At 34.5% G+C, this 25729-nt stretch overlaps 1 protein-coding gene across 2 annotated transcripts in view; it reads left to right on the top strand.

Moving 5' to 3' along the window:
* Window positions 1-25419, top strand: part of LOC149801464 (cytochrome P450 2U1-like) — a 61167-nt gene extending 35748 nt beyond the window's left edge. The window contains exons 2-9 of one of the 2 annotated variants that reach the window (XM_089955618.1): window positions 1094-1193; window positions 1705-1907; window positions 5033-5242; window positions 6046-6184; window positions 7546-7759; window positions 9415-9466; window positions 18156-18283; window positions 22896-25419. In XM_089955618.1, the coding sequence (XP_089811744.1) occupies window positions 1743-1907; window positions 5033-5242; window positions 6046-6184; window positions 7546-7759; window positions 9415-9466; window positions 18156-18283; window positions 22896-23106 (1119 nt within the window). In that variant the 5' untranslated portion in view covers window positions 1094-1193; window positions 1705-1742 and the 3' untranslated portion in view covers window positions 23107-25419. The remainder of the gene's footprint in view (window positions 1-1093; window positions 1194-1704; window positions 1908-5032; window positions 5243-6045; window positions 6185-7545; window positions 7760-9414; window positions 9467-18155; window positions 18284-22895) is intronic. The other variant, XM_089955617.1, reaches the window with a different exon arrangement.
* Window positions 25420-25729: the final 310 nt, after the last annotated feature.

The following is a 25729-nucleotide window of genomic DNA, read 5'->3' as shown; positions in this document are numbered from 1 at the left end:
TCAGATAGAGGCTATCTACATCTTCAGTCATGCATTCATGCACATCGAAAACCACACACGTTCTTATAGAAAACAACATAATAAAGAGCGGTATCCTACTTATCATACAGACATCACTAAATTGGATCACATCAATATATTCTTAATCTCATTACTCTGAACAATATCACAACAATCAGATGCATTTCTGTACATTACACTCCCACAAGTGTACACAAATATTCAAATATCCATATTATTTAAATTTACACTGCAACCATTTCCAAAGTTACAATTTAATTCAACAATTGCAAAATCTAGAATATCACATAAATAAATACACTAGTTTACTATGAAGTAACCAGATAGCGAATTATGATATTAATTCTGACTACGAGCTAGCAATCTACATAATCATAGCTCATTTCTCAAGTACGCATATAAATTAAACAATACAAAGGTAATTCTACGTACTAACAATTCTAGTAAGTAAATTTACATACTGCACATAATTACAATTACAATGCCGTAACATTACGCAACAATCGAGCAAATAACTCTCTGACCTTTACGATGCTTTCTGTCCTTGAATGTACCAAGGTTTCTTTTCCTGCCAATTCACGAGTGGCTTCCTTGGAGTTATTGCTACAACTTCTCAGCATGATGCTTCACAATGACTAATTCGTTCCCAGCCCAAATGACTGTTAAACCTCTGGTTTGAATTGATGTCCCCACCCTTCCTCAGTTCTGATTGCATATCAATTCTATCCCAGTCGGTCTAGATTAACAGATGAGCCTCAGGCCATCTGTCAAAGCGGGGAGATTTACAACAGCATCGAGGATCCTTTGTTCTTAGAACTAAGCTTCCAATGTCTGCATGTTAGTTTTGACACCTAACCATGTGGGCTCTTGTACAACACGAATCACTACGATAAACGCAGGGTCTACATACACATGGCACTAACCCATTCCTTTATTCCTGACTTATGTAATTGCGGGCAGGCAAACGTGACAGCCTAATTGAAGAAATAGTTACAATATTTACAATAAGAAAGGGAAGAATAATATCTGGTTCTGAAACACATGTTTAATCACAAGTAAACTCTTGTTGCAGATGAGAGAGCCATGGTGGTTCAGTAGTTAGTGTGCCCTACTCAGGAATAGACAGTTGTGTGTTCGAGTCCTGCTAAATCCAGGCAGAGTCGGCAGTATTGGTCTGTTACGGGGCTTGCTGAGAATTGTGCATCTGCATCACTATATTCAAAATAACAGTAGTTTTTTTTTTTTTGCAGTAAAGATTTGTTACTTTAACTCTTAATATTATCCAAGGGTTGTAAGTCCAAGATCGAATCGAAAATAAATTTACATGGAAAATAAATCATATTTTTTAAACCATCCAATATTAATTGGGTATGTTAAATGAAAAAGGGATAATATTTATGCCTTGTCGAAGATATATACTGCAAAATAAAAAGATTACACCAGTTCGACCATAATGGGCAACAAAGTTGTCAGATATGATACTTTTTTGTACTAGACTGTTCAGGATAACTTTTTGTGACGTGCAAGATGTGCAAAGTTGCTTATCATGCAAAGTCCAGTAATTGCCTGTCATATATAGACATTATGATTATGTATATACAGAATCTCTCCTCTGTACAGTTATACAGAATCTCTCCTCTGTACAGTTATACGGAATCTCTCCTCTTTTTTCTTGTGTTCCAGGTCGAGCTGATGAGAATCTGGGTCGATTGCGTAAAGCCATGCACAAAGGGCTTCGTTTATATGGAGATGGTGTCAGTACATTCGAGAACACTGTCCAGCAGGAGCTGCAACGGGTTGTCAAGCTGATTAAAGACAAGGGTGGCAAGGACTTTGATCCCCGACCCATTATCTCAGATTCCCTTGGAAACCTTATTTCTATTCTGGTAAAATCAACTCCCAGTTAATCTTTACATCTGTCTTCACTGACTTTAAAATATATATAATTTGCAGTCCTAGTGCCAGTTATATATAAGCCATGGTTTGACCTAATATCGTTTAAGCAAAATTATTTTTAGATGCTTTACAGGAGTTAATTCTTTTATAATTTAAACACATTTACTAAATGTTTTCCTCAGCATGAACCCATTTAAGGCAAATTCTGTAATATTTGGTTTCCTGGTGTAATGGTGTTTTGTGATTTTAAGACCACAGTAACCTATTATTAAATAGAGAATGAATTAGTGGTGACAGCTATTGAATAATTGTCAGGTGTACCTAATTTTTCGATGTGATACAAAGATAGGCAGTTTACGTGATTTAATTTTTTGTTTATTCAAAGATTTCAAATCTCTCCCACATTGAACAAGTGTATTATAACGTATTAGTGTAGTGAACATGCTATCAAAAGTCTAACAATAATATTATCTTTTGAATTGTTTTCTTTTTGTTTTAACAAACTTTACTTTTAATGAAATAAGTGACATCTGTCACTCGACAATTATTATCTTCAATAATTCCATGGCTACAGTACTTGTCATTTCATCTTGAAACTTGCATTCGTAAATACATTAAAACCTAATAAAAAAAGTATCTTTTTGTCAAAATTAATACAACTGCCTTTCTAACCACCACCAATTCATCCAGTTGATTTTTACAATGCACAAGATTTTACTTCAATATCAAGCCATCATTACGTCATGCTATCATTGAAATATTTCTGTACAGGTTTGACCATTCAACTAAACAAGTGTTTATTACATGATTTCCGTGAAAGGTGCTGTTTTGAATTAGTGACACAGCATCATGTGATTTACAATAATACATGATATTATACTGTCATGATGTTATAAATTATTTTTATAGCGTACTTTAGTTTTAAAAATATTTTGTACCACTGGAACAAAGTGAATATCAAAATGTTTATATAAAGTTACGTGATGAAAGAATTATAGACCTCTGTTTGAGTGAATATGAAATGTATGAATCGTTAAATGTATGAATCGTTAAATGTATGAATCGTTAAATCTCCCTGGGTTTCTCTGCTTCACGTGGTTGAATACAAATTTTACTGGTTCAAGGAACATCTGATTGCCCATTAGAGAAATGTCAAGATATATGGTTGGTCAGTAGCCAATGCGTAGGACATGATATCGGCAGTTCTGATGAGGTATACAGAATTTTAGAAAGATGTGTGAAAATTGCTTAAAATATTCAGGGGATGTACGAAATCGTCAATTTTCAATCATTAAGGAATAGCAATATTTTGTCCTAAAAATTCAATAACAATTGTTCTTCTAAAATATAATACTAATATAGTTTCACTAAGGTCTGCAGATTCCTGACTTTTGCATGTTCTGTGTCTCAAGAGTCATCAAAAAACGTTGAGACTAAAACAATGGATCATTGTGGATTTTTATAATGGAGTCCCAATATTAAACTGGGTGAAGTAAAGAGAACGTTGAGTTTAATTATAAGAACTACCAGGGTAGTACATTTATTTTCAAAATGCGCAGCTTCTACTGTGACATCACAGCGTGCGACATTCTATCCGGTTTTAACTGGATCACGCTTTTAAGTTAGTCTGGTCCAAAAATGTTCATGTTGTTTAAAATTTGAAGGTTGCAGTATTTCTCATGGGGTGTATATGCATGAGGATCATAATAAAGTGAATAATCTTCATTTAACGTTGCCATCAATTTCTAAAACAATTACAACCCATTCCTGTAATAGTAACTGCTGATCATTTATGTGACCAGTATGACTTGTATTTTAATACACTGTGAAGTCATTTCTCAAAGAAATAAATACTTGCTAACTTTGAAAGGTCAGAGCATACAAGATACACTGAAATTCTAAGTCGTGTTTTTTTATCTGGATGCTAGCAGACGTAATGGAGATATGTACAAAACCTTATTATTAGAAAACATTTGTGACCTGATTAAAGTCAGATTCCTCTTGTCCTACATGAAGCTCCGACAGCGTCCTCTTAGGGATCAAGTTTTAGTGACCTGTTATGTTACCATAATCGCTAATTTCATCAGCCAGTCAGATTAAGACTTGTTTCTTAAAGTTTGGAAGAATGAGTGGCATGCATGGCTGAAGAACATCAATGTGTGCTGAGCAACTTGAGCCACTTTCAGATTGCTGAAAGCTACATTTCCAATAGATAATTCAAAAGTCACCAGAACATGACCCACAAGCGGTCACTGTCAGATCTTCACATAGGGCAGTGGAGATCCGATTTTAATCAGATTGAAAACTTTGATAGTTTCAGCAGGTATCTAAGGTCGCCATCAATATTATTGAATTTCATAATGCCAACAAACATTTCAAAACTGCCACTGCTGAGCTGAAATCTTCTGGTAAGAGTTAGACAGAACACTACCCTAATATTGTATAATCTGATCTCACCGAAATGTAATTCAAATGGATATACTTTCTAACCTAATTGAAACACTTAGTTACCATTGTCATTTATGCAAAATCTATACAAATCACCTTATCCATACTACAGATGTAACGAGTCTGATGAGAAGCCAATTTTCGCATTTTTTAGATTATGTCTCTAACAGGCCACAGTTCCAACTGCTTCCTCTCAATGTGCTACATGATTTCAGAGGACGAGAAAGTCTTGATGGGACAAGCAATTACAAATGTGAAACTTTTTTCACCAAAGATGTTCTGCTAATCAACACAAGAAATGTTTCCACAAAAGCAGTATTTCTTGGATTGTTTAAAATATTTACAGATGTTCCTACTTAGTATTTTGGGTTAAATTTAAGCATTGCCATTTGTTTTTGTTTAACGCTACATTGGGGAATGAAATAATAAGCTTGAATGGGTAATAAAATAGTTACAGTCGTCTGATGGGTTATACAGAATTTTAACATTCTCCTTTCGTATTTCTTTTGATGCCTCAGAAGATAGGAAGGTTTGCAGGGTATTAAAATCCCGTACACCCTGTCAAAAGATTGTAACTAATGATATTCCCCTAAGCAAGAGTTAGTAATGTTATAACAAATATTAACATTAGAGGACCAATCTGTTTTAATACACATTTTCTACCTAGCTCTCTGGAAGTCAAATTGAGTCATCTGAAGAATCAAAAAGGCTCTGGAAGTTGTCTGACCAAATTCTTCGATCCATAACACCAATATTTCTATCCTTGATGGACACCTTCCCCTTCCTGCGTCACTTTCCAGGCCCTATCCGGAACACAGTCTGTGACGTCCTAACAGCAAGAGATGACGTCATTTCTAAATATTACACGACTGCAAGGGTAGATTCTCTTTTTCTTTCTTTCTTGTTCTGTATGAAGGAATAAAATGCACCTCATCTGATTATTCCCAATCCAGTCATTGGCGAATTTGTTTAGGCATGCCAGTATCCTGTGAGCATTTGCATTTGCTGGCAATACAGTAATATGAATGCCAGAATTATGATGTCTGTTTTTCTGTTCCATGGTCTTCTGATTACTAAACTATATGAGTGATAACAAGGACACAAATGTACAGACAAGGGATGCTGACAGTAGCCATTGATCCTGTCATTGGCTGATCTATGTTCTGAAGCTACGTCAGTATACAGGATAGAGTTTCAGTCAAAGGCATGAGTTGAAAAACCTAGATCATGTGCTTTCATTTAGTTGCAGAGCAATGACATGAATGCTAGACTTGTTTTCTGTTTGTTAGAGGCATAATCTTCTGCATATAAAATATTATCATATAAGTGATAACAATGAACCAAACACACAGAAAAGGTTTAGTTATGGTAGTCATTGATCTTGGTTAACAGTTGATTAATAAATTCTTAAGCTACATCAATATAATGGGATGATTTATAGTCAAAGACATAGAGAAAAACACGCAGAGTATTTGTTTTAAAAAAATGTCAAATATTTAGTGTATAGTGATTTGCTTATTAAATATGCTATTATGTGTGTAACATAAAATAAAATGTTTTATCATACAATTCAGTTTATCAGTATTGCTTGGACATTGCAGTCTTAACCATGTTCAAATAAGATGAAAAGGTTTCCTTGGAAAGCAACTATGCTGGAGATTGAAGTATTTTCTTTTCCAGGAAACATACGAACCAGAAAAAACCAGAGGGTTTGTCGATGCCCTTATCAAGTTACAAGAAGAGGAAGTCGATGAAAATGGTGTCTCTTGGCTTAAGGATGAACATATAAAAGGGTTGATTGTAGACCTGGTATTTGCAGGTAACGATTACTAATTATTACTTTATGTAAGACTGTAAAGCAGATTTATTACTTTATGAATTTTCAGAAGTCTTGAAAAAAGGATGATTAGAGTATAATCTTGCATACTATTAATAGATTTTCATGTTAATAAATTGATTTAATTCTTATTGCATTTTTATTTATCTTTATTTTAAAACACTTTATTTGCTTCATTATATTAGTCTCTGGACAGGAACCTAAAAGAAATAATTACGATAGGGTCTGTAGTCTGTACTCGATCATCACAATTTAACGTTCTATATGAAGATTAACATGCTTGGAACAATGGTACCTCAAACACCTGTGATCTCTGGAACTGTTGTCTAATGCCAATTCGCAGTCTGGAAAATCATATCTGATTCCAAACAAGCGACAAGATTTAGTGCTTGTACACTTTATTACATCCAGGTGTGTTTGACAAATGAAATAGAACATAGTCAATTCTGTCTGTTACATACTTGAGCCAGCCAAATGTAAGGTTGAAGAATCATGGATTTTATATTTCCAGTTTCATCAGCTTGTGTACACAGACTGTTTAAAAACAATGAGCTAAAATTCAGATCAAAGATTAATGTAATATTGATTAGAACTTAACTGTATCTGCATGAGGTATAATACTGTAATATTAAATTTCTTTCAGTTGGATGTGATCAATACATTCAGTTCCCTTTTTGTGCCTTCTCTGAATCCAAGAATGTATTTAACTCATAAATGTTTTACTATAGTTCATATAAACTTGTTGACACTGAGTAACAGGTAATATAATTCAAATTTTAGTCGGTTACCACGATATGTCAATCATGCATGATTTGCCAATCCATTTGCCAGACATGAGTTTGCCACGCATATTTGAATGGAATGGCAAATCATGCATGATTCTAATTAGTTTTGTTGCTCTGGGTTTAAGACCATTTTCAATGCAAAATAGGCTATACATGGCAGCCAGTGTATGTGGTGGAGGAAGAACCCTGGGAAGGACCACCACCCACCGGAACATAATGGCAAGCTTTCTCACATTCCAATTCTGGCCAATCTCAAGATCCAGAAATCATGGACAGATCTCAGATGTCAGAGATCAGTAAAGGTGAGCACCTTTGACCAATCAGACACCCGGGGCCACATTTCTTATCGTATCCCACCCACTGAACAGACCGTCATGCAGGGACTTGGTGGGCACATATTTTGACTTATCATGGTAACCCACTAAAACCTAGAAGAATGTCTGATTATGTGAAACCTCACTAATTGAGTTAGTCCTTTGTAGGTTAGGGTTATCAGTTTGTCTGTTTGTAGAATATTCCTTTTTTATTCTTATACTCAATATATTTCTATATTATTAGGCTTAATGACAACTACCAATGCGATACTAATTGCAATTCTTCTGCTGGTTCACCACCCCGCCTGTCTGGAAAAAGTAAAGAAGGAAGTCCTGGACATAATTGGTCCTGACAGACCGCCATGTCTGAAGGACCGGGAGGATATGCCCTACATACATGCCGTAATCCTTGAGGTCTTGAGATACAGTGCGCATATCTCTGTTCCACCCTCTCATAGGTTAGTATCCATAGTTTTTCATTACTCCAAAATTACCAATCGGAATCCTATATTTAAATCGAGTTCTCTGCCTTTCATGGCAACTGCCAATCTACTAGTGTATAAAAGAAATTACATGTACATGCTAACCAGTCTAATTGGATTGTTTTTGGTGTTTTTGCTCCACATATTGTACGGGTCTCGTGGTCTGTCAGTGGCCGAGATAGTGACCTATATAACACATAAAATGTTAACATCATAATTTTTACACAAAATATTTAAAAGTCTTCTGTCAATGATTATGATTATATTGAAACAAGAAGAAGAAAAAAAATGATTTAAAAGTGTTACGTGTTTTGGCTTGAATAAACAGTAACACAGAAAGAGTGAAAACAACAAGCTTTTTAAAATTTAACAAATAATTTATTTTTCTGGAAAAATTATGTAAAACTGAAAAAAAAGGAGAAGAACTTGCGCATTTTAAGAACAAAATCCAAAAATGATCTAAGAATAATCCATGAATTAAATTGCAAAAGTTCTAGTAATAAATGTTCTAATAATTTCAAGTTTAAATCCTGATGGAAAATCCAAGATGGATGATGTATACCGTAGTCAGTAGTGTGCTTATCTACAGTTCCTTGTAGAAATGCAAATAATGTCACTCCAGTGTTGGAAGTCCAGATTAAATTTGTAAGCAATGTCTTTCCAAAATTTCTGTATGATCACTCCTCAAAATATTTCCAGAGAGAAAAGAATTAATCCTTTTGAAATCCTTCTGATCTGAAGAAAATTATAACTCAAAATCTGGATACAATAAAATAACTTGACACCAGTGTAAAAAGCCCAAAACTGAGAAATCTCTCTCAAAGCATCTCTATTTAAACTAACAAATGCGTAGTAATGGAAAAACCAGAATTGCGAAATCGAAAAGGGGGTCACATGATTGTGTTTATGTCACATACACCAAAAATGACCCTGACGACAACCAGTCATTTGAAAATAAAATAGAACTTGTTTACGAAGGTTACTACAAATTCTGAAACAAGGTCAAGATTTAGATCAACACCTGGTGTTTATGAAGGAATGATTCAGGTCAGCTAATTTTCTGGAAAAATATATCTCCAGTGAATAAATTTACATCATAATAGCATATAATAGAATAAAAAATGTTAAACTGACAAACAATTAAATTAAAATAAATATGAATTAAATCAGATATATGTAACAAAAGAAATATGTTTAAATTAGTGGGTATTGCATTCATCTCTAATCAGAGATGTCATTTTATTTGTGATTTTCAAAAGTTGGTTTAGTCGCTATTTATACACCTTAGGTTATAATGATAAAACAGTTCATCAGTATTGCCCATTTGCATGTTAAACACTGCAGGACATGTATAGTAAAATGTATCGACTGTCAGTTTTCTGTGTGAAAGTGACAAAGCAAAGACATTTGTAATTGTCTATATCATTCCGTAGTGCTTTTAAAGATCACAATACTTCTAGGAACCAGTTATATTGATTTATTTATGTTGGCTGAATGGAAGGTTGGTATAGAGCTGTGTAGGTATTTGGGTGTATAGAAACATGGAACGACATCCTTGAGGTTTTTTTTTTTAACATTAATTTTACTTACTGCCTGGTAAGTAAAGGCTATATATATTTATTCACTTCCAGGTGCACAGTAGACCTTGAATTCGAGGGGTACATCATACCGCAAGGGTCAATAGTATGTATTTTACCATATTTCTTCCTTTTGTAATACTTTTCCGTGTTAACCATATGCATGAATAACATCTGACCAAAACATAAATGAAATTAAGTCTTAAACACATTTAGGTCTGTAAAATAAAAATTAAAAATATACAGTCTGATCATTTTAGGATTTCACTGAAATACACGTCCTTGTCTAACTAATATATCTCTGAAATAGGTCTGAATTTGAAAGTGCTTCCATACTTTATGAAAGGGGACCTTCTTTTCCAGGATATCTTTGTGCTTTCTTCTATACTCTTTCTATCAACTTGTAATTATTAATTTGTTGAGATGCTTTGAACAAGTGCTCTTGCAATAACATCTTTGAAGTTCAAAAGAAAATAAAGTTTCAAATATGTTCCATACAATGACCTTATTAGTAACGGTCCTGCAATTTCATTTAAACTTTTCTAGCATTGTATATTTTATTGGAATATAACGACAAATGATGCAGCCATTGTTTTCTGGAACAAATTATGCTGTTACATGTGAGCATAAAAAAATAGACAAAAAGACTTATATTGTCTTCACTAGGACGGATTTCTGGAACAAATTGATCTATTGCATTTGGACATCTTTTTACATATTTATGTACATGTATTGCAGAACAAATTATTCCATTGCATTCAGACATCTTTGTACCTGTTTCTATATTCTTTAAATACTCACATAGATGGGTGGGTAGGTGGATTCATATGTAGAAAAACAGGTAGATGGGTACAAACAACAGCAGCATTTTTTTAAATTGAATATTACATTATATCTTTTTCCTCTTTTCTTTGCACAAGAGCAAAAAATAAGTAAATACATAGAACAATGTAAATTTCACTACTCCAGAAATGTGCACTATGAAAATTCCTTGACCAGTCAGACTTGAGTGTATTTTTTCACAAATTAAGCATTTGCACAGGCTGTAAAGAAAATTACATAAGATAAAAGGCAGATCGGAAACAAATAATCATTGTATTTTTACACATGAATAATTGCACAATACATTGAACAAAATGTTCATGGTTTAAAAAATCTCATATTTTTTGGATCATGCTGTCACGGGTTGCCTTGAGTCAGAGGTGGCATTAGGAGTACACTGGGCCTAGGACCGACCATGACTGTGCGGGGCCAAAGTATTGGTATCTCAATTGGTATGCTACTGCAAATGCTGATTATGTCTAGACTATATCAACTTTCATGATTTGTGTGCATTACGTGCGACCTGTATCAGCGTTTCCAAAATTTACCGGAGAATATAGCTTGACAAACACATAAGGATGACCTTTGGCCTGAAGCATGGGGGCCCTCTCAAGAGCAGGGCCTGGGGCGGTTGCCCCACTTGCCACCCTCAAACGCCGGTCCTGCCTTGAGTGAGGAATGTTTTCATAGCCCCAGAGCAAGATTTGCAAATCCCTCTATTACATAAACATAATTTTTGGTAAAAGTATATGCTTTTCATATAAATTGCAAGTGCATATGGGTAGCAAGTAGAAAAAAAAGACTGGTACTTGTAGGAAGCAGTCAAGGTGAAATGAGTATATAGTGTGAACTACATCACAGCTTAAAACAATGATTTGGTACACCTTCAAATACACAGCATATATGTGACGTAATACACAGTTGAACTTTTAACACACCATAGAGATGTACCATACAATTAGTTTTCACATTAAACAGTGACATCTAGCACAAGCACATGAAATAATTATGTACTTGTTTATATAAAATAGTGACATTAAACAAAAATATAGTTGTTAAAATTACATTATATTTACATGGTTTGAAAATAGAGCTCCTATCAATCTGTTAAATAGCACCAGTAGATGTTTCTTTTAGGCTGTGGAATACTGTAGTGTGGGAACAATTTTCCTGGTTTTCGTTGTTGCCCTAAATCATGAATTTAAATCCCCAACGAAAAATGAGCCACATAGGATGATGCCCCCCCCCCCCGGTTTTCTTAGTGTTTCATTCCTAGAGATTAATACAACTACTTATATTTGATAAATCAAAATCAATACTGTAATCTGGTAATTAAATTTAACTTTTATATGTGTTTCTTTTATTTTTTTATTTTAACCTTTTGAAACAAGAATTATAAATCATTTTATATTGTTTCATTGCACATATTCGAGAAGGTATCCGATAGCTGTAATGTTACACTCACTGCCTTAAATCGCTTTGTGAAGTAAGCAAGGATAGAGAGAAAATAGAGAAAAAGCATAAGGTATTCAAACAATAGTAATACTGAAAATGAAAGAAAATGTAATACAAAATAGCAGTATATGAAAATTAAATTTGATACTTATTCAGATCAATCCTTCATTTGAATACAACTGATGTTGAAACATTTAAATCCTTCTGAAAGCACATTTCATTTTATCCTTGCATTTTTAATCCAAAAGAGTCCTGCAAAATACTATAACTATTTCTTGAAACACTGTTATTAATGAAACACTATGTATATACATCTATTACAACCCTGTATTAAAGCTCAGACTTCACAGAATTTTGGACAAGGCCACTGTGTCAACATCATGTCAGTCAAGTCTCATGTTACTCGCAAATTCTTCTCAGGTAAATAATTCCCAAATTGTTGAATTAAACAAGTCCATCTTTCTCAAAACTTCCGATAGTTAGGTCTGATCTTTTACTCATTGTCACGTGAGCTGCAGTTATCAATTCAGCATGAACTGGCTTGATTAATGAGGTTGCAAGGTTTACTAATACTCTACACTGATCGTCACCAGTAACATCAACTTTTTCCATATTGGTGTCCACGACCTGTTTAGCATACCACTCGTGGAAGTATGACTTTAATTCTTCTTTGTACTCTTTATTTACTGTCAAGTCTAGTGGTTTAAGTTAGTCTGGACAAGAGGCAGGCCTGAACATTAGCTGCCTGGTAAGCAAGTGCCAGTGCATCGTTCGCAGCTTCTGGCGGGTTAGGAAATCCAGGAACTGGGAGAGGGTCTAAGTTGAATTTTTCCAGTCTTAAACCACTGTGCTGATGTGATCATCAGAAAGTACTGATGGTGCAACTTGATGGACAACCCGTACAGAAATTTCTCATGGATTCAATATGGAATACTTATGGAATCCATATGGAATAGATATGGACTGAAAAACTTATGGAATAAGACAATTTATTCCATATCAGTTCCATAAGTACTTCACAGCAAGTGAAAATTCCATATGGAATAAAGTTGCAACTTTAATCCATAAGCACTTTTTTCCATATGGAAAGCAGGCTTATGGATTATAGCATCATGGAAAATACTCTCTGAAGAATTAATAACCTAAACTGTCTGATTAAAATAGAAATACTGTTGGGAGTTTGAGTACATGTATATGTCAGTGTAGCTGATGTGGAAGAATGAATATATACTCATATAAATTTGAAGAAACACATGTATGTCAGTTTTCTTTAATTTATTTCCACAGATGTTTAAAAACAAAGACATGACCAAAAAAGTAGGGAAAATGTAAACATGATCAGAAAATTAATATTAAAATACAAGCATAGATGAATCTTTGATGCAAGGTGGATTTTGGGCTTGGTCTAATGTTTATTCTGAAAAGTAATTTTGTTGGCTTCTTATTAAAATATGCTCTACAAAAATCATACCCTAGTGAAAATGTGACTTAAATTTCAGCAAAATCAATGAACGTTTCTTGACATTCACTCAAATGTCCTTTTTCAATAAAATTATGGTATTTTAGGAGATTTTACCAAAATTTAAGAAAATATCAGTGAAATGTTGTGATTGAAATTTCACTGACTCTGCCAACATTTCTGAAAATATCAGTGGGAATTTTTGATTGAAATTTCACTGAGAGTTTGTCAAAAATTCTAAAAATATAGTGATATTTTGTGATTGTAATATCCCTGACATTTTAGTAAAAAAAAATATAAATAAGCTATAATAAAATTTATTTTTGTTTCATGTACAATTTGATTGATTTTCAGCAGCATTTTTATTTCCTGTTTCTGATAGCTGTAATTGTATTGTTTATTTTGGGAACAATAACTTCTTTCCACATCTTTCTGTATTATATTTCTTTATCAAATTTTGTTATTGTTGTTGTATTTTTTTAAATTTGAACTGGATTTAACTGCCCTCAAACAAGTTTTCTTGTTTTCTGTTTTGAATCAGAATTTCGCTTTTCTCCTGACCTGAATCTGATTTTCCTCGATATGGACCCTTTTTTTAATATCGTCTCCGAAACTTTTTTTAAACAATGCTCTATCCGGTCCCATTCCGCAACGGGCTTTCTAATAATTATTTGTTCCGTTTATTATTTAAATGATGACCGTTGTAAAGCGCTTTCTGATTGGTCAAAATTTTGTACTTGTCCAATGAATCGTTGCGTAACGGAAACTGACGGGAATGATAAACATGGCGACTCGAGTGCGATACGAGTTTGAATAACCATTTGAAATATGTGCGGCAAAGTGAATAGCTTGAATCAAAGTCGATGGGAGCGTAATTGGTCAGTGTGTATGAAAACTGAACGCCAGGACAAGCATTTTACTTTTTGTGCCATAGACAGCTCTACAGTAGAGGCGAACGTGCTAAATAGGACAAGGAATTGAACCAAGATGATTTCGAAGTTATATAACTCAAAACTGATTAACTTCTAGGATGAATTTAAGGAGGACAGCGTATACATCACTGGTGGAAATTCTTGCGAAATACCCATGTCTATCAAAGATGGTCACATCTTTGAGGAATTTTCTTGGCCCACATATAGAATTGTCGTTAAATATCGTGGGGCATTGTTGTGTATATTATCAAAATATTCTAGGTGTGTTGGAATTCAGTGTAAAATAAGAGTACTTCTATCATGATAAACGGTTGTCACGGCTGCTTATGGAACAAGGACTAATTCAAGAGACCATAACAGCATCATAGTTTGTGCATTAATCAAAAATCAAGTTGCAGTACAAGTGACATGGCAAGCTTTTAGCATTTCTTTTCATGTCTCAAATGGATGCTTTTCTGTAATTTTGCATTATTTTCACAGTTGAATTTTTCAATGCAGATTAATATTTTATATATGTTTATGTATTCACAGATGCCTGTGCATATATTCCAGGCTTGATACTTTGATTCTTAAAATCACTTAATTATTTAGTGTCAAGCCAGATTCATCACATCATGTTGTATATACTATAAATATTGTACATAACAGATAAAAGGCCTCAAGGTAGATTAGTTCTGTAATTAAGTTACCTTCTCTAAATAAAGTCATTATTATTATTAATTTTATTATTATTATTATGAACTCCCATATCTCTTGCCTTGTATATCATATAATTACAACATCTGTAAAAAAAAAAATCATGCAAACTTAATATCACCTTGGTTAATAAAGTCCTGTTTAAGTCATATTCATTATTAATCTGAAACTTCAGTAACATGCTATATAATGATCAAAACTGTAGTGAAATCTCACAAAAGTTTTAGTCAAATATTTGTGAAATCTCACCAGACTTTTCAGTGAAATGAAAAAGACTTAAGTGATGCCATCATGGATTAGGCTTTATATGCGAGAAAGAAAATGATGACAAGAAAAACCTCAATCTTATTTGATAATGTCTGTCAAAATAAAATTTATATCCATTTTAAAAATTATGGTGAATATTCATCATTGATTCCCAATAATGTCAAAGAATCATTAGGCAGTTTAATAGAAATCTGAAGTAGATTTGTTTTTGGTTTAGACAGAAAGCGGTTTAAAAAACCCGTCTGAAAGCCGCCTTAAGTATGCCTGGAAATTTTTGTACAGGATGAACTGTTACCAAATTCCATATGAACTATTTACAAATTCCATATGGACCATTTACAAATTCCATATGGTATGTTTGCCAACTCCATATGGACTATTCACAAATTCCATATGGAGTATTGCCAAATTCCATATGGAATTTTAATTTTATTCCATATGGACAACCTACAGATCTCGTGGACTAATTAGCATATTCCATGAGATTTTCCATACGGAGTCCATAACATTTCCATATGGATACACTGAAAATCCATAAGAGTGCTTTAACTATAGAATAGAAATGTCCATATGGATATTTCTGTAAAAGTATGTATGGATTCCATATCCATTCCATGTGGAAAATTTCGTACGGGAATGGTTTAAGTAAGAGATCATTCATATATATTTTAATGCATGTAACTGACTGGCCTAGTGTTGTTGGCTGTGTCAGCTTCCTTGTATGTTGATCACTCAAAGAAAACATGGCAAAAGTGATTAATCTTGACAGGTGTTTTATTTGTGCTCATAGAGATATAAGTATTGTTTTAGTGTTGTTGGCTGTGTCGGCTTCAACTGATGTTATTCACTTTTTCAAAAACACCATTTAAGTATTGAACTTGCCAGGTCTTTGATTTGTGCTCATACAAGTGGTAGTATTGTTTTAAACATTAAAGTGACCGCCGTTTGCATCAGCATAGTTTTATTCTTTTGTATTCTTTATTTTGGGTATCTGTAGAGGTTAAACCATGAAATTAAATACTAATATGCAAACTTTGACAGGCAAAACCACAAATTTAAGTACCCACGAAAATGCCATTTTAGTTACAAAAACCATGGAAATTGAGCCCAATGAAAATAAATAATACTATGGTTTGTTAAACACCAAGTAATCATCTAGGTCGATCATCAAAATAGAACTTAGTTTGATACAGTCATTGATTTGATAAATGGACAGTAAAAATAGAGGAATTGGGAAATGTGAAAATTAGTTTAATATGGCTGTAAGGTGAATAACATTGTAACTAAGTAACACAATACTTGTTAGAGTAACATCAGTAAAGAGAAAGACATGCTGACAAGTTAATCAAATTTCAGTTTGTCAGCCCTCTAACTGCAAAAATGGAAAGTATCACTATGTTGGAATAAAATGTTTCGAGGTAAATTTAATGGCATCTAAATAGACATTACATGCAGAAAAATATATGTACTAGATGCATGAATTGGTTCTGTTCCATATGGAAAACTTAATAGATAATATCCCTGAAGAATGCTCAGTTGTAGATTTCAAAAACTAGCAAGAGTTGCAAATTCTGCACGTTATTTATTTTCATCTTGAAAGTAGAATCTGTGAAAAGCGAAACTGAGACACAAACTTAATACACTATCGTGAACAAAACAACAGCCCTACACATTTCATCAGGGTTCTGTTTGTATGTTAAATCAACCCCAGGATATATATACATATCTATATCTAAAACAGTTTGTAATTTACAGTGCATTGTGTATGATTACAAAGAGGGTATATAAGGTATAAAGGACAACAAAACCTTGGTATTCACCGACAAAGAAGAAACATTTTTGCTCAATAAGTGTATGTTACATTTGTCAGTAAGAAATAATCATGTGGAAGTGAATGGCAGCAAGTAATACACAAGTGTTCAGATCCAGCACATAATGAAAGTAAAGCTAGCAACAAAAAATACCATTCTCTTTTCCTAATTTGTATCATTATAATAGTAACTTGTTCAGCGTGAGAATTCATGCTAATTACCAAGACCAAGAGATGACTATTATACAATGATGAAATCTTGCGTCATGAGGTAGTACCCCTTATTCAGGGCCTGTGATGTCATATTGGCATTATCTCCAGATACAGATATCTGACAATTAGTGAAACTCACATCACGGACAACTGTTAAATTCAATACAGTGCATCAGTGTGCCGCTATTTAAGATGCGTACAAAGCTTAAAATAATCATTTGTGTTCGTCCCACCATGTATCTCTGCTAGTACATGTATTTCTTATAAACTGACCAGTTTAGTAATTTGATGAATAGTAGTCATTTTTGGAAAAAACGAAATTGGACTTTTGCGATGTACTGGTTTACTTACTGTGCATGGGGAATGAATGCACTAAAAGGACGCATAGTTGTATTCAATTTCACATCCAACATCCACACAAAACAAATCACTTTGCATAGCCTAAAAAGGTGCACGTGCCATATAATCTAATTTCTCCATGGCGTCAAATGAAATCCATCAGATCAAACAATTTAAGGCAAGATCCCCTCTGTTTCATCCTTTTAATAAAAATAATAATTATAATATAAATAATGAACTCAGCTGAAGCGGCTCTGAAGCAAACTCTTGCTTATATTGTAGTAAAACTGTACATATCGCATAGTAATCCAGCTGAAAGAAAAGTTAAATAAACAGTTTCCAGTTTTCAGTTTCCTGCTTCTCACGGTTTTTTCGAATGAATACGTCATCCAAGAAAGCAAAACTATGAACACGGGAATTATAGAAGGCAAAAGAAACTTATTTAATAATGCTTAGTATTGACTCAGGATAATATTCACATTTAATGAAGAAAATGATATTCCACACAACGCAAAAACACATAAAGAACACGCACATGCTCGTGTACAAAACATTTCCATGACATCATACAGTATTATTGTTTTTATCTCATGTATTCATCAACTGTATGGAGACATTCCCAGTCTGTACACTAAATGTGTCTGTTAATACTGAAGCTACATTCGGTTTTCTTTAGCTTGATCCTTTTTATATTTATAGCCATAAGAAAAGTCACATGTCTGTATATATGTCTATCAATCAATCAGAATCAATCAATCATTCAATAATTACTAACAGGTGTTGTTCCTGTTTGCTATTTTAGATCCTATCAAATTTTTGGTTCATTCACCATGACCCAGAAATCTGGGGCGACCCCTGGCAGTTCCGGCCTGAACGTTTCCTTGACGACCATGGAGACCTCCTTCCTCCTGAACACAATCTGCGACAATCGTAAGTTTAGTGGCAACTATGATCACGAAGATTTATTTATGGTCATGGCGACAAAATACATTTTTCGATTCCATTTTGTTATTTATAACTTCCTAAAGTTTGAAAGATTCTGAAATGCTCTTATGTAAGGCAGTCTAGGTTTACTGTTTACAGCTCAGCGTGCACGATGACTTTGTGATCAGTCACAGTTTATCAACAAGAAGCGGTTATAGTGGAACACCAAAACAGTATAGTAATACAGACCTCGTTAATTCGTTAGCAGATGGTGGGGTATGTGTGAGTGTATGTAATTTGGATTTTTAATGTAGCTTTAACAATTTTTCAGTCATATTGCTACAATGTCTGTAGTGTAGTAGTTTATAGTTATGTCTAGCTTTGGGGCATCGTGCCGCAAACATGAAGCATGATGTCCCACCCAGTCACATTATCCTGACACCAGTCTGACCAGTCCTAGCACTAGCCTATTAATGCTGAGCACCTAGCAAGGCAGCTGCTCGAATTATATTTATAAGTCCTTGGTATGACTCGGCCGGGGTTCAAAACCGCGACCACCCATACCCAAGGCAGACACTTTAACCACTAGGCCACTGGAGCAGTCTTTAGCAGATGAAGTCTTATTCTGCTTTTTCCAATTGGTTTCATAGAAAAGATTAAAGAATTTTGTTTATTCATAGTTACATATATATTGAAAACAAAATGTGTTACAGTCATACATCCCTATACCGATCACATGGCGAGGTAATTCTTGAATAACTGGAATGGTCAGGTAGTTAGGATTGTTTGTGGATTTGTGCACCTCCGTACAATGGGCGTTACACTGAGCTTAGTTTGTTGAATTTTATATTGCTGTCTTTATGGAGAAGTCTTAGTCAATCACACAAAACTGAAGAAGAAACAGTTATGTTTTGCTAACTTAAAATGTGCGAGAGAACATCCGTAATATAGACATTAACTAGTGAATTGTCTTAATGTTGTTATACAGGGCTCGTTCTCAACCTTCTATAAAGTCCTCTAAATGGTTAGTTTTACTGTGCAAATTAAGTATGCAGAGAAGGTAGTGGATAATAACTGTACACTGATTCAAAATGAGTATGTTCTTCATTAACAAAATGGTTTTTATTCTCTATAATGAGCACAAAGACCAGTCTTTCATGTAGGTAGAAGGATGGGATGAGGACAGGTGTTATGGTGCCATCTAAGTTTTGCCCAATCCATTTAAAGCTAGCCTGATGGGTCTTATTTATAAATAGATCATGTGACATGACCCCTCTGTTATTATTAAACATTATGACTATGTATTTCTTTCATCGAAAAGACAAAATTCAGATGATACCTGTATATCTGTTTAGCTCATCTGACCTTAATAATTAGCGAGATCCACCTATATTTATGATGCAATCTTCCATCCGATGGCTGAGCTAGTTACGAATCTTCAAATGATATTTCTAATCGGCTTCTTGATCGGGTTTGGCTGATGAGGTTTTTTTAAATCAAGATCTCGATAAGTTCAATAATGAACAAGATCTGTGCACATTAATATGGTAATCTTTTATATGATTGGTTTTGTTTGTTACCTCTCTGGTGACTTTATTTCTGATCTGACTGTACTCAAACTTGGGAACTAAGCTTGTATCATCAAAATTTAGAATGTGTTCAAAATGGATGGGCAACAAAGTATACAAATGAGGCAATCTGTCATTTGACCTACTGAGGTTGTAAAGACTGTGAATGCAGTATTTCTAAACTGGCTTTGGATTATTTGCTTATCTTATTAAATTATTGCTTAAGGTAGATAGCGAGCCAGATCCACTCATAATGATCCTATGATCTTGACTCTGATTGGTTGAATGTGTTGCCACTCCTCTGGCTATGTGTTTTTTCAAACTTTGGAGTATAGACATAGGTTGTCAAGATCTCAGTATGATTTAGATAAACAGCAATATACACATACACACCTGCGGACTCTTAATATTTTGCCAGAAGTCTTACGAAAATTACCCTTAAAATACAGACTTATGGCATACTCATAGCTGCCAACCCTCACGAATTTGGTGTGAATTTCACAACTTTTTCAGCGATTCACGGATTCACGCCGCAAGCCAAAAATTCACGAATTCTCCAATCCTCAATTATTTTAAATCTTTAATAACAGATTTCCCGTTAAGCGCTAGTCGTGATATTTGCAGTTGCCGAAACGGTCCGGTACTGCTGGTTGCGATATTAGTAGATCTACAGCCAATTAGTACAGTTGGCACGGTAGCAAGCATTTTAGCCTATTTTAATCTATAAGTATAACAGTAGTTTTACAAATGCTTTTGAGAGAAAATGGGGCCTAACCGGAATTTTGCTCCGCGCATGCGTCACCAACACTGATTTGAGTTACGGTTCAGCATCGCATGTACAATTTTGAAAATGTCTTCACCACCAAGAAAAAAGAAATGTATTACTCAAAAAGTGAAGTTTAATTTGGAATATATCAAAAATTGGCCGTGCATTCTGCCATTAAACATTGATATTCATCATGCTTTTTGCACTCAGTGTGCCATCGCAGAGACGATGTGAGCAAGTATGTCAGTTGCAAAAAACACGTAGAAGTTGGGAAAATTAAGAATTCGCAGATTTCAGCTCCGGAATATTTAAAACAATTGTCGGAAGAAATGCAGGCTACCAATGCTGAAGCATTATTTGTGAGTTTTCTTGTCGAACACAAGCAACCTTTATCAGCTGGAGACCATGCTAAACATTTGTTCTGACAAATGTTGCCGGACTCGAAAATCGATTCCAAATTTTCACATGGAAGGACCAAAAGTGCTGCAGCTCCTGTGCATTCCTCACAGCAACAGCGCAAGCGAAAGTGTATTTTCTCTAGTTAGGAAAAATAAGACTTTAGGGCCTCCTTAGCTGCAGAAAATTTGTCAGTAATTTTAGTCACCAAGATCAACTAGCCGGCAAGAAGTATGAACTGTTTAGAAAACAAATTTACGATCAAGCAGTTGAGGAAGTTCAAGTCTGTCACAGTATCATGTCTTGATAAATAAATATTTCTGCATATATGTAGTGTTTTAGTTTTATATTGCTAACTTGATATAGTGTAGTATTGACGGTCAGAGTGAATCGAGTGGTTAGAGTGGATGGAGTAGTCAGAGTGGATGGAGTTATTGTCATGGTATTTTTCATGAATTCTTGTCCAAATTCACGACTTTTTATCCCTATTTTCACTAATTGTGAGCCTGGAAGGTTGGCAGCTATGCATACTAGCTAAAACTACAGAAAAATGTTCATTGCCAAAAAAAAATCAGCATAATTGGTTCATCGAAGTTTTATTTGGATCCGGGTTTCATCTTGGAATTAGTGAAATTTGTCAGGAAGCCAGACTAACTTTACAGCAGCACTCCAGATGCTTTAAACTGCACATGTTTGTTCATGTGAAGCATCTGTAGGATCAAACTGTTGATTATAGAATTTTTTTAAAAATGGCATCCAGAAAGTGATGTATGTTTAAGACAAAAGGGAAAATAAGCTTCTAGATAAGTGTTAATAATCAACACAGAAGAATAAAAAGGAGTATTCAGATTCTTGTGAATAAAAGCTGGAAAGGACACAATTACGTTTATTGGACATCACATGCCAGTTTGAGTATGTCTCGTGGCGGGAGATATGATTACTGTCATCATGTGAAATGGAAAAGAATTTCCAAGAATTATGTCAAGTTGAGAGATAGCAACAAGCCACTGAGCTGAATAGGGTTTGGAACTAGAGCTTGGGAAACTGTACTAGTGGTAAATAAAGTCAACACATACTTTACAAACTTTTCACTTGAACATTACGTTTTCCAACTTCACAGTAGCAGTTATTGATATTTTGTTACACCTTACTGAAAACTGGTCAATCTTACAGGAAAAAATTGACTGACTTACTGAGACAGACTCATCAGGGTTGGCAGGTCTGCACATATGCTAATGGATTGATGTTGCATCTCATTAGCTGATCTTGATATACTTTAAATATAAGTATATAGATTTTAAAATGAGGTGATCATGCATCTGATTGGTTGGGCTTATTTGCACCCCAGAGACTGCCTTTTTGATAGGTGCTTGATTAAATCTAGTAACTTAGGCCATCAGCATCTCTGATGAATCATGTTATGTGGGTTAGTTAGTGAAATACATACATATTAATTATGTGAACAGTTTTACGTATCTAAAAACTCTATTTTTTGTCTGATTTTGATAGATCTTGTTAAACTGGTTTACATCATCTAGATCTTAGATAATTTAGATTATGAGCAAACAAACTAAATTTCTAAACCATGCCCTACACCTACTCTAAGACAAGAACATTATCGCAACAAGGAAAGCACAAAGTGAGATTGTACCTTTTTGAATATCACACTGTACGACTTCTAATCAGTGGGGCACGATTATTAGGTTGTAACATTTTCGTGAAAAGTTGTATGAAGTTTTCTCAAACAATCTTTGTCGATGACACTTTTTTATCATATTGCAAGTTAAACCTTTAGTCTCTTTTGGAGTCCATTTTATGCCGCTGAAAGTAGGAATTAATTGTAAAATTAGTTTAAGTTAATGCATCCTCTACTTTTATTTAATTTCAGGCTACTTTTGTTTGGAGTTGGCAAAAGAAGCTGTGTTGGAGAGACCATGGCTCGTTCTAGAATATTTTTGTACCTGGTGACCTTGATTCAACACTTTGACCTTGGACTTCCCAAAGACCATGACATTGTCTCCCATGACCCTCATGGTTACTCAGAGACAGTTATCCTTGAACCACCACAATACTTTATCACTGCTGTTCCTCAGACTTAGTTATCACTGTCATCCATGGATCAATGAGATCAATCCATCATCTACGAGATTAGCATATATTGTCAGGATTTATATTCATCAAATTAATCAGTAACTATGCATAAGCTTCACAGAACTTAGTTCCTTTTCAAAATACAACATACAGTCAGAAATAGAGGTATATATTTTACTATGACAGCAAATTGTTCAATATGTGGCATTCTTGCTTCAATTCAAATGGAAATTCCATCAGTTGTTTATACCAGAAACATGGGTGGGTTGTGGGGGTGGGGGGTGATAATAGGGTTGTAGAAATGCCTGTACTTGTTTAGACCTTATTTTTGAGGAATTTCCCATATATAAAAGATATTGGCATTCAGAGACTCGATGAAGTGGATAAAAAGTTAATTAAAATGTAATTAGTGGAGTCTATATTGGCGTACTCAAATGTATACAACATCCTTTCCATAATTCAATGGTGGATCTTTCTACCAGTAAGTAAACAACATAGACTCTAATCTGCAGCTGTAATATGCGATGGCAGAATTAGTATGCAATCGATATTGTAGGAGTTTTATTTTGGGGTAATTGTAAATATGAATAAGCATCCTGCCCCCCCCCCCATGCCATTTAGAAAGTCGTCAGCAACTAATCTTAGTTTATAAGGAAGATCACAACCCTGCTTTAATCACAGTCAGCTCTTGTTGTTGTTTTTGACTTGAAAAGCAAATACTTATAGATGGGGTTGGTCAAGTTTGACAAATAATGTATTGATTATTTTTTAGTATGTTTATACAAATGTAACAGCTTCCATTAAACATTGATCATAATAAAAAGATATGGATACGGTTTAAATTCAGTACCCTAATACTTAGATGCTCTTAGCAATTATGTCTGAAGTGATAATCATTGTTTTAAATGGCTTCCCATTGAGGCTTGCATATGTTGAGGAATCCCCTAACATTGCTGATGCAATGACTACACACAGAAAATGCTCAATTTACGTACAGCAGAGGGTTAAATGCAACATCAAATACTCACCAGATGCAAGTTTTGCCTCTTTTCTCTTTAAAGCTTTACGCTTTCAAGAAAACCTTTAGCCCATAGAACAATATGATCTATCTGGTCTGTAAAAAAATTGATTGCCTGAGATAAACAAGGTGTAGGTTTAACAATTGCCTCGAGACTGTATGTCTTCAGTAAGCAGGAAGATAGCTCCAGTGCGCCATTTAATTAAATGTATGTGCATAATTAACTAAATGACATGACTTGTTTAAGGTAAGTCTGACCTGTGAAGAATATTTTCAAAGTATTCTGGAAGTGTAGCTGCCAAGGGTGCCCACATGATTATTTTTTTATATAGGGGATTGAGATGGGGGGAAAACATGTAGTGGTCAGCTGTTAAGTTTTAGGGATGTAGTCCAAATCATGTTTTGATGTGCAATCAGTTGGAGATGGCAAGTGCCCTCCTCCCCCTTGCCCCTGTGTGTGGATGCCCATGGTAGCTGCCGTTTACTAATATTTCTAATTCTGCTGGATATTCGGGTCCATTGCTTACTCTTGGAGGTCGCGGGTTCAAACCCTGGCCAAGCCATGCAAAAGATATATCAAAAATGGTACCAGCAGCTGCCTTGTTTGTTGCTCAGCATTAAGAGGTTAGTGTTAGGACTGGTCGGCCTGTTGTCAGGATAATATGAATGTGTTGGACATCATGCTACATGTCTGTGGCATGATGCCCCAGTACTAGACATCACTATAAACTGCCACACTGCAGACATTGTGGTGATACAACTGAACAACTGTTAAAGCTACGTTAAAAATCCAAATCACAGATGCACACACACACACACACACACATATATATAATATATATATGTGTGTGTGTGTATATATATATAGAGTGAGAGAGAGAGAGTACATATGCAGTATCGCTGATATATCACGCGATGTATGCATTTTTCATTAAAAGGAGACAAGGATTGCCAAGTTTCCTTTTAATTAAAAATGTTTACATCGAGTGTTGTATCATTGATACAGCGTACGTACAATACGTATATTTTATATATATATATCCCATAGTAATACACATATTTGTCCTTTGAATAGAGTTAAGATATGCTCAGGCCAACTGTGTATTGACCAAGTGCATTAACTCCTCACATGCTTGTATGTGTGTCTGCTACAAAATGTAGTTCTATGCCTTGTTGTTCACAATCACATTTGGAAATTGATAAGTTGATTGTTTTTTTTCTTAAGTTCCTCATTTTATTCAGATTGATATATCTAACCTGGTTACAGTCATTCACAATATGTAATAAAGACTGCTCATGTAAATGGCTTTATGTGTATCTGTCCGTGTATTACTAACATGGGAGATGAATGATGTCTGCATACTTAAGAAGCGAACATACAGTCTGTAGTCTGAACTCTGTAATAATGGAATTTATATTTAGTACAGTAAAACCTAGGAATCTCTGATCGTCTCTGTTGGGAATTCTAGGACACATGAGAAGCATCACCTTTTGATGCCCATAAGGTAGGGAAAAGAACCCAAGACTACGGGGATGTAAATCTACTACATCACCGCATTGCCCATAAGGACTTGAATTACATTTATTTTTCCTATATGGTCACTGCATTTGTT

This window comes from Sinohyriopsis cumingii, chromosome 4 (genome assembly GCF_028554795.1).
Source record: "Sinohyriopsis cumingii isolate HCF-2022 chromosome 4, ASM2855479v2, whole genome shotgun sequence".
NCBI classification, from domain to species: Eukaryota; Metazoa; Mollusca; class Bivalvia; order Unionida; family Unionidae; genus Sinohyriopsis; species Sinohyriopsis cumingii.
Note: the sequence above shows the minus strand (reverse complement) of the source record. Positions and strands in the feature narration are given on the sequence as shown.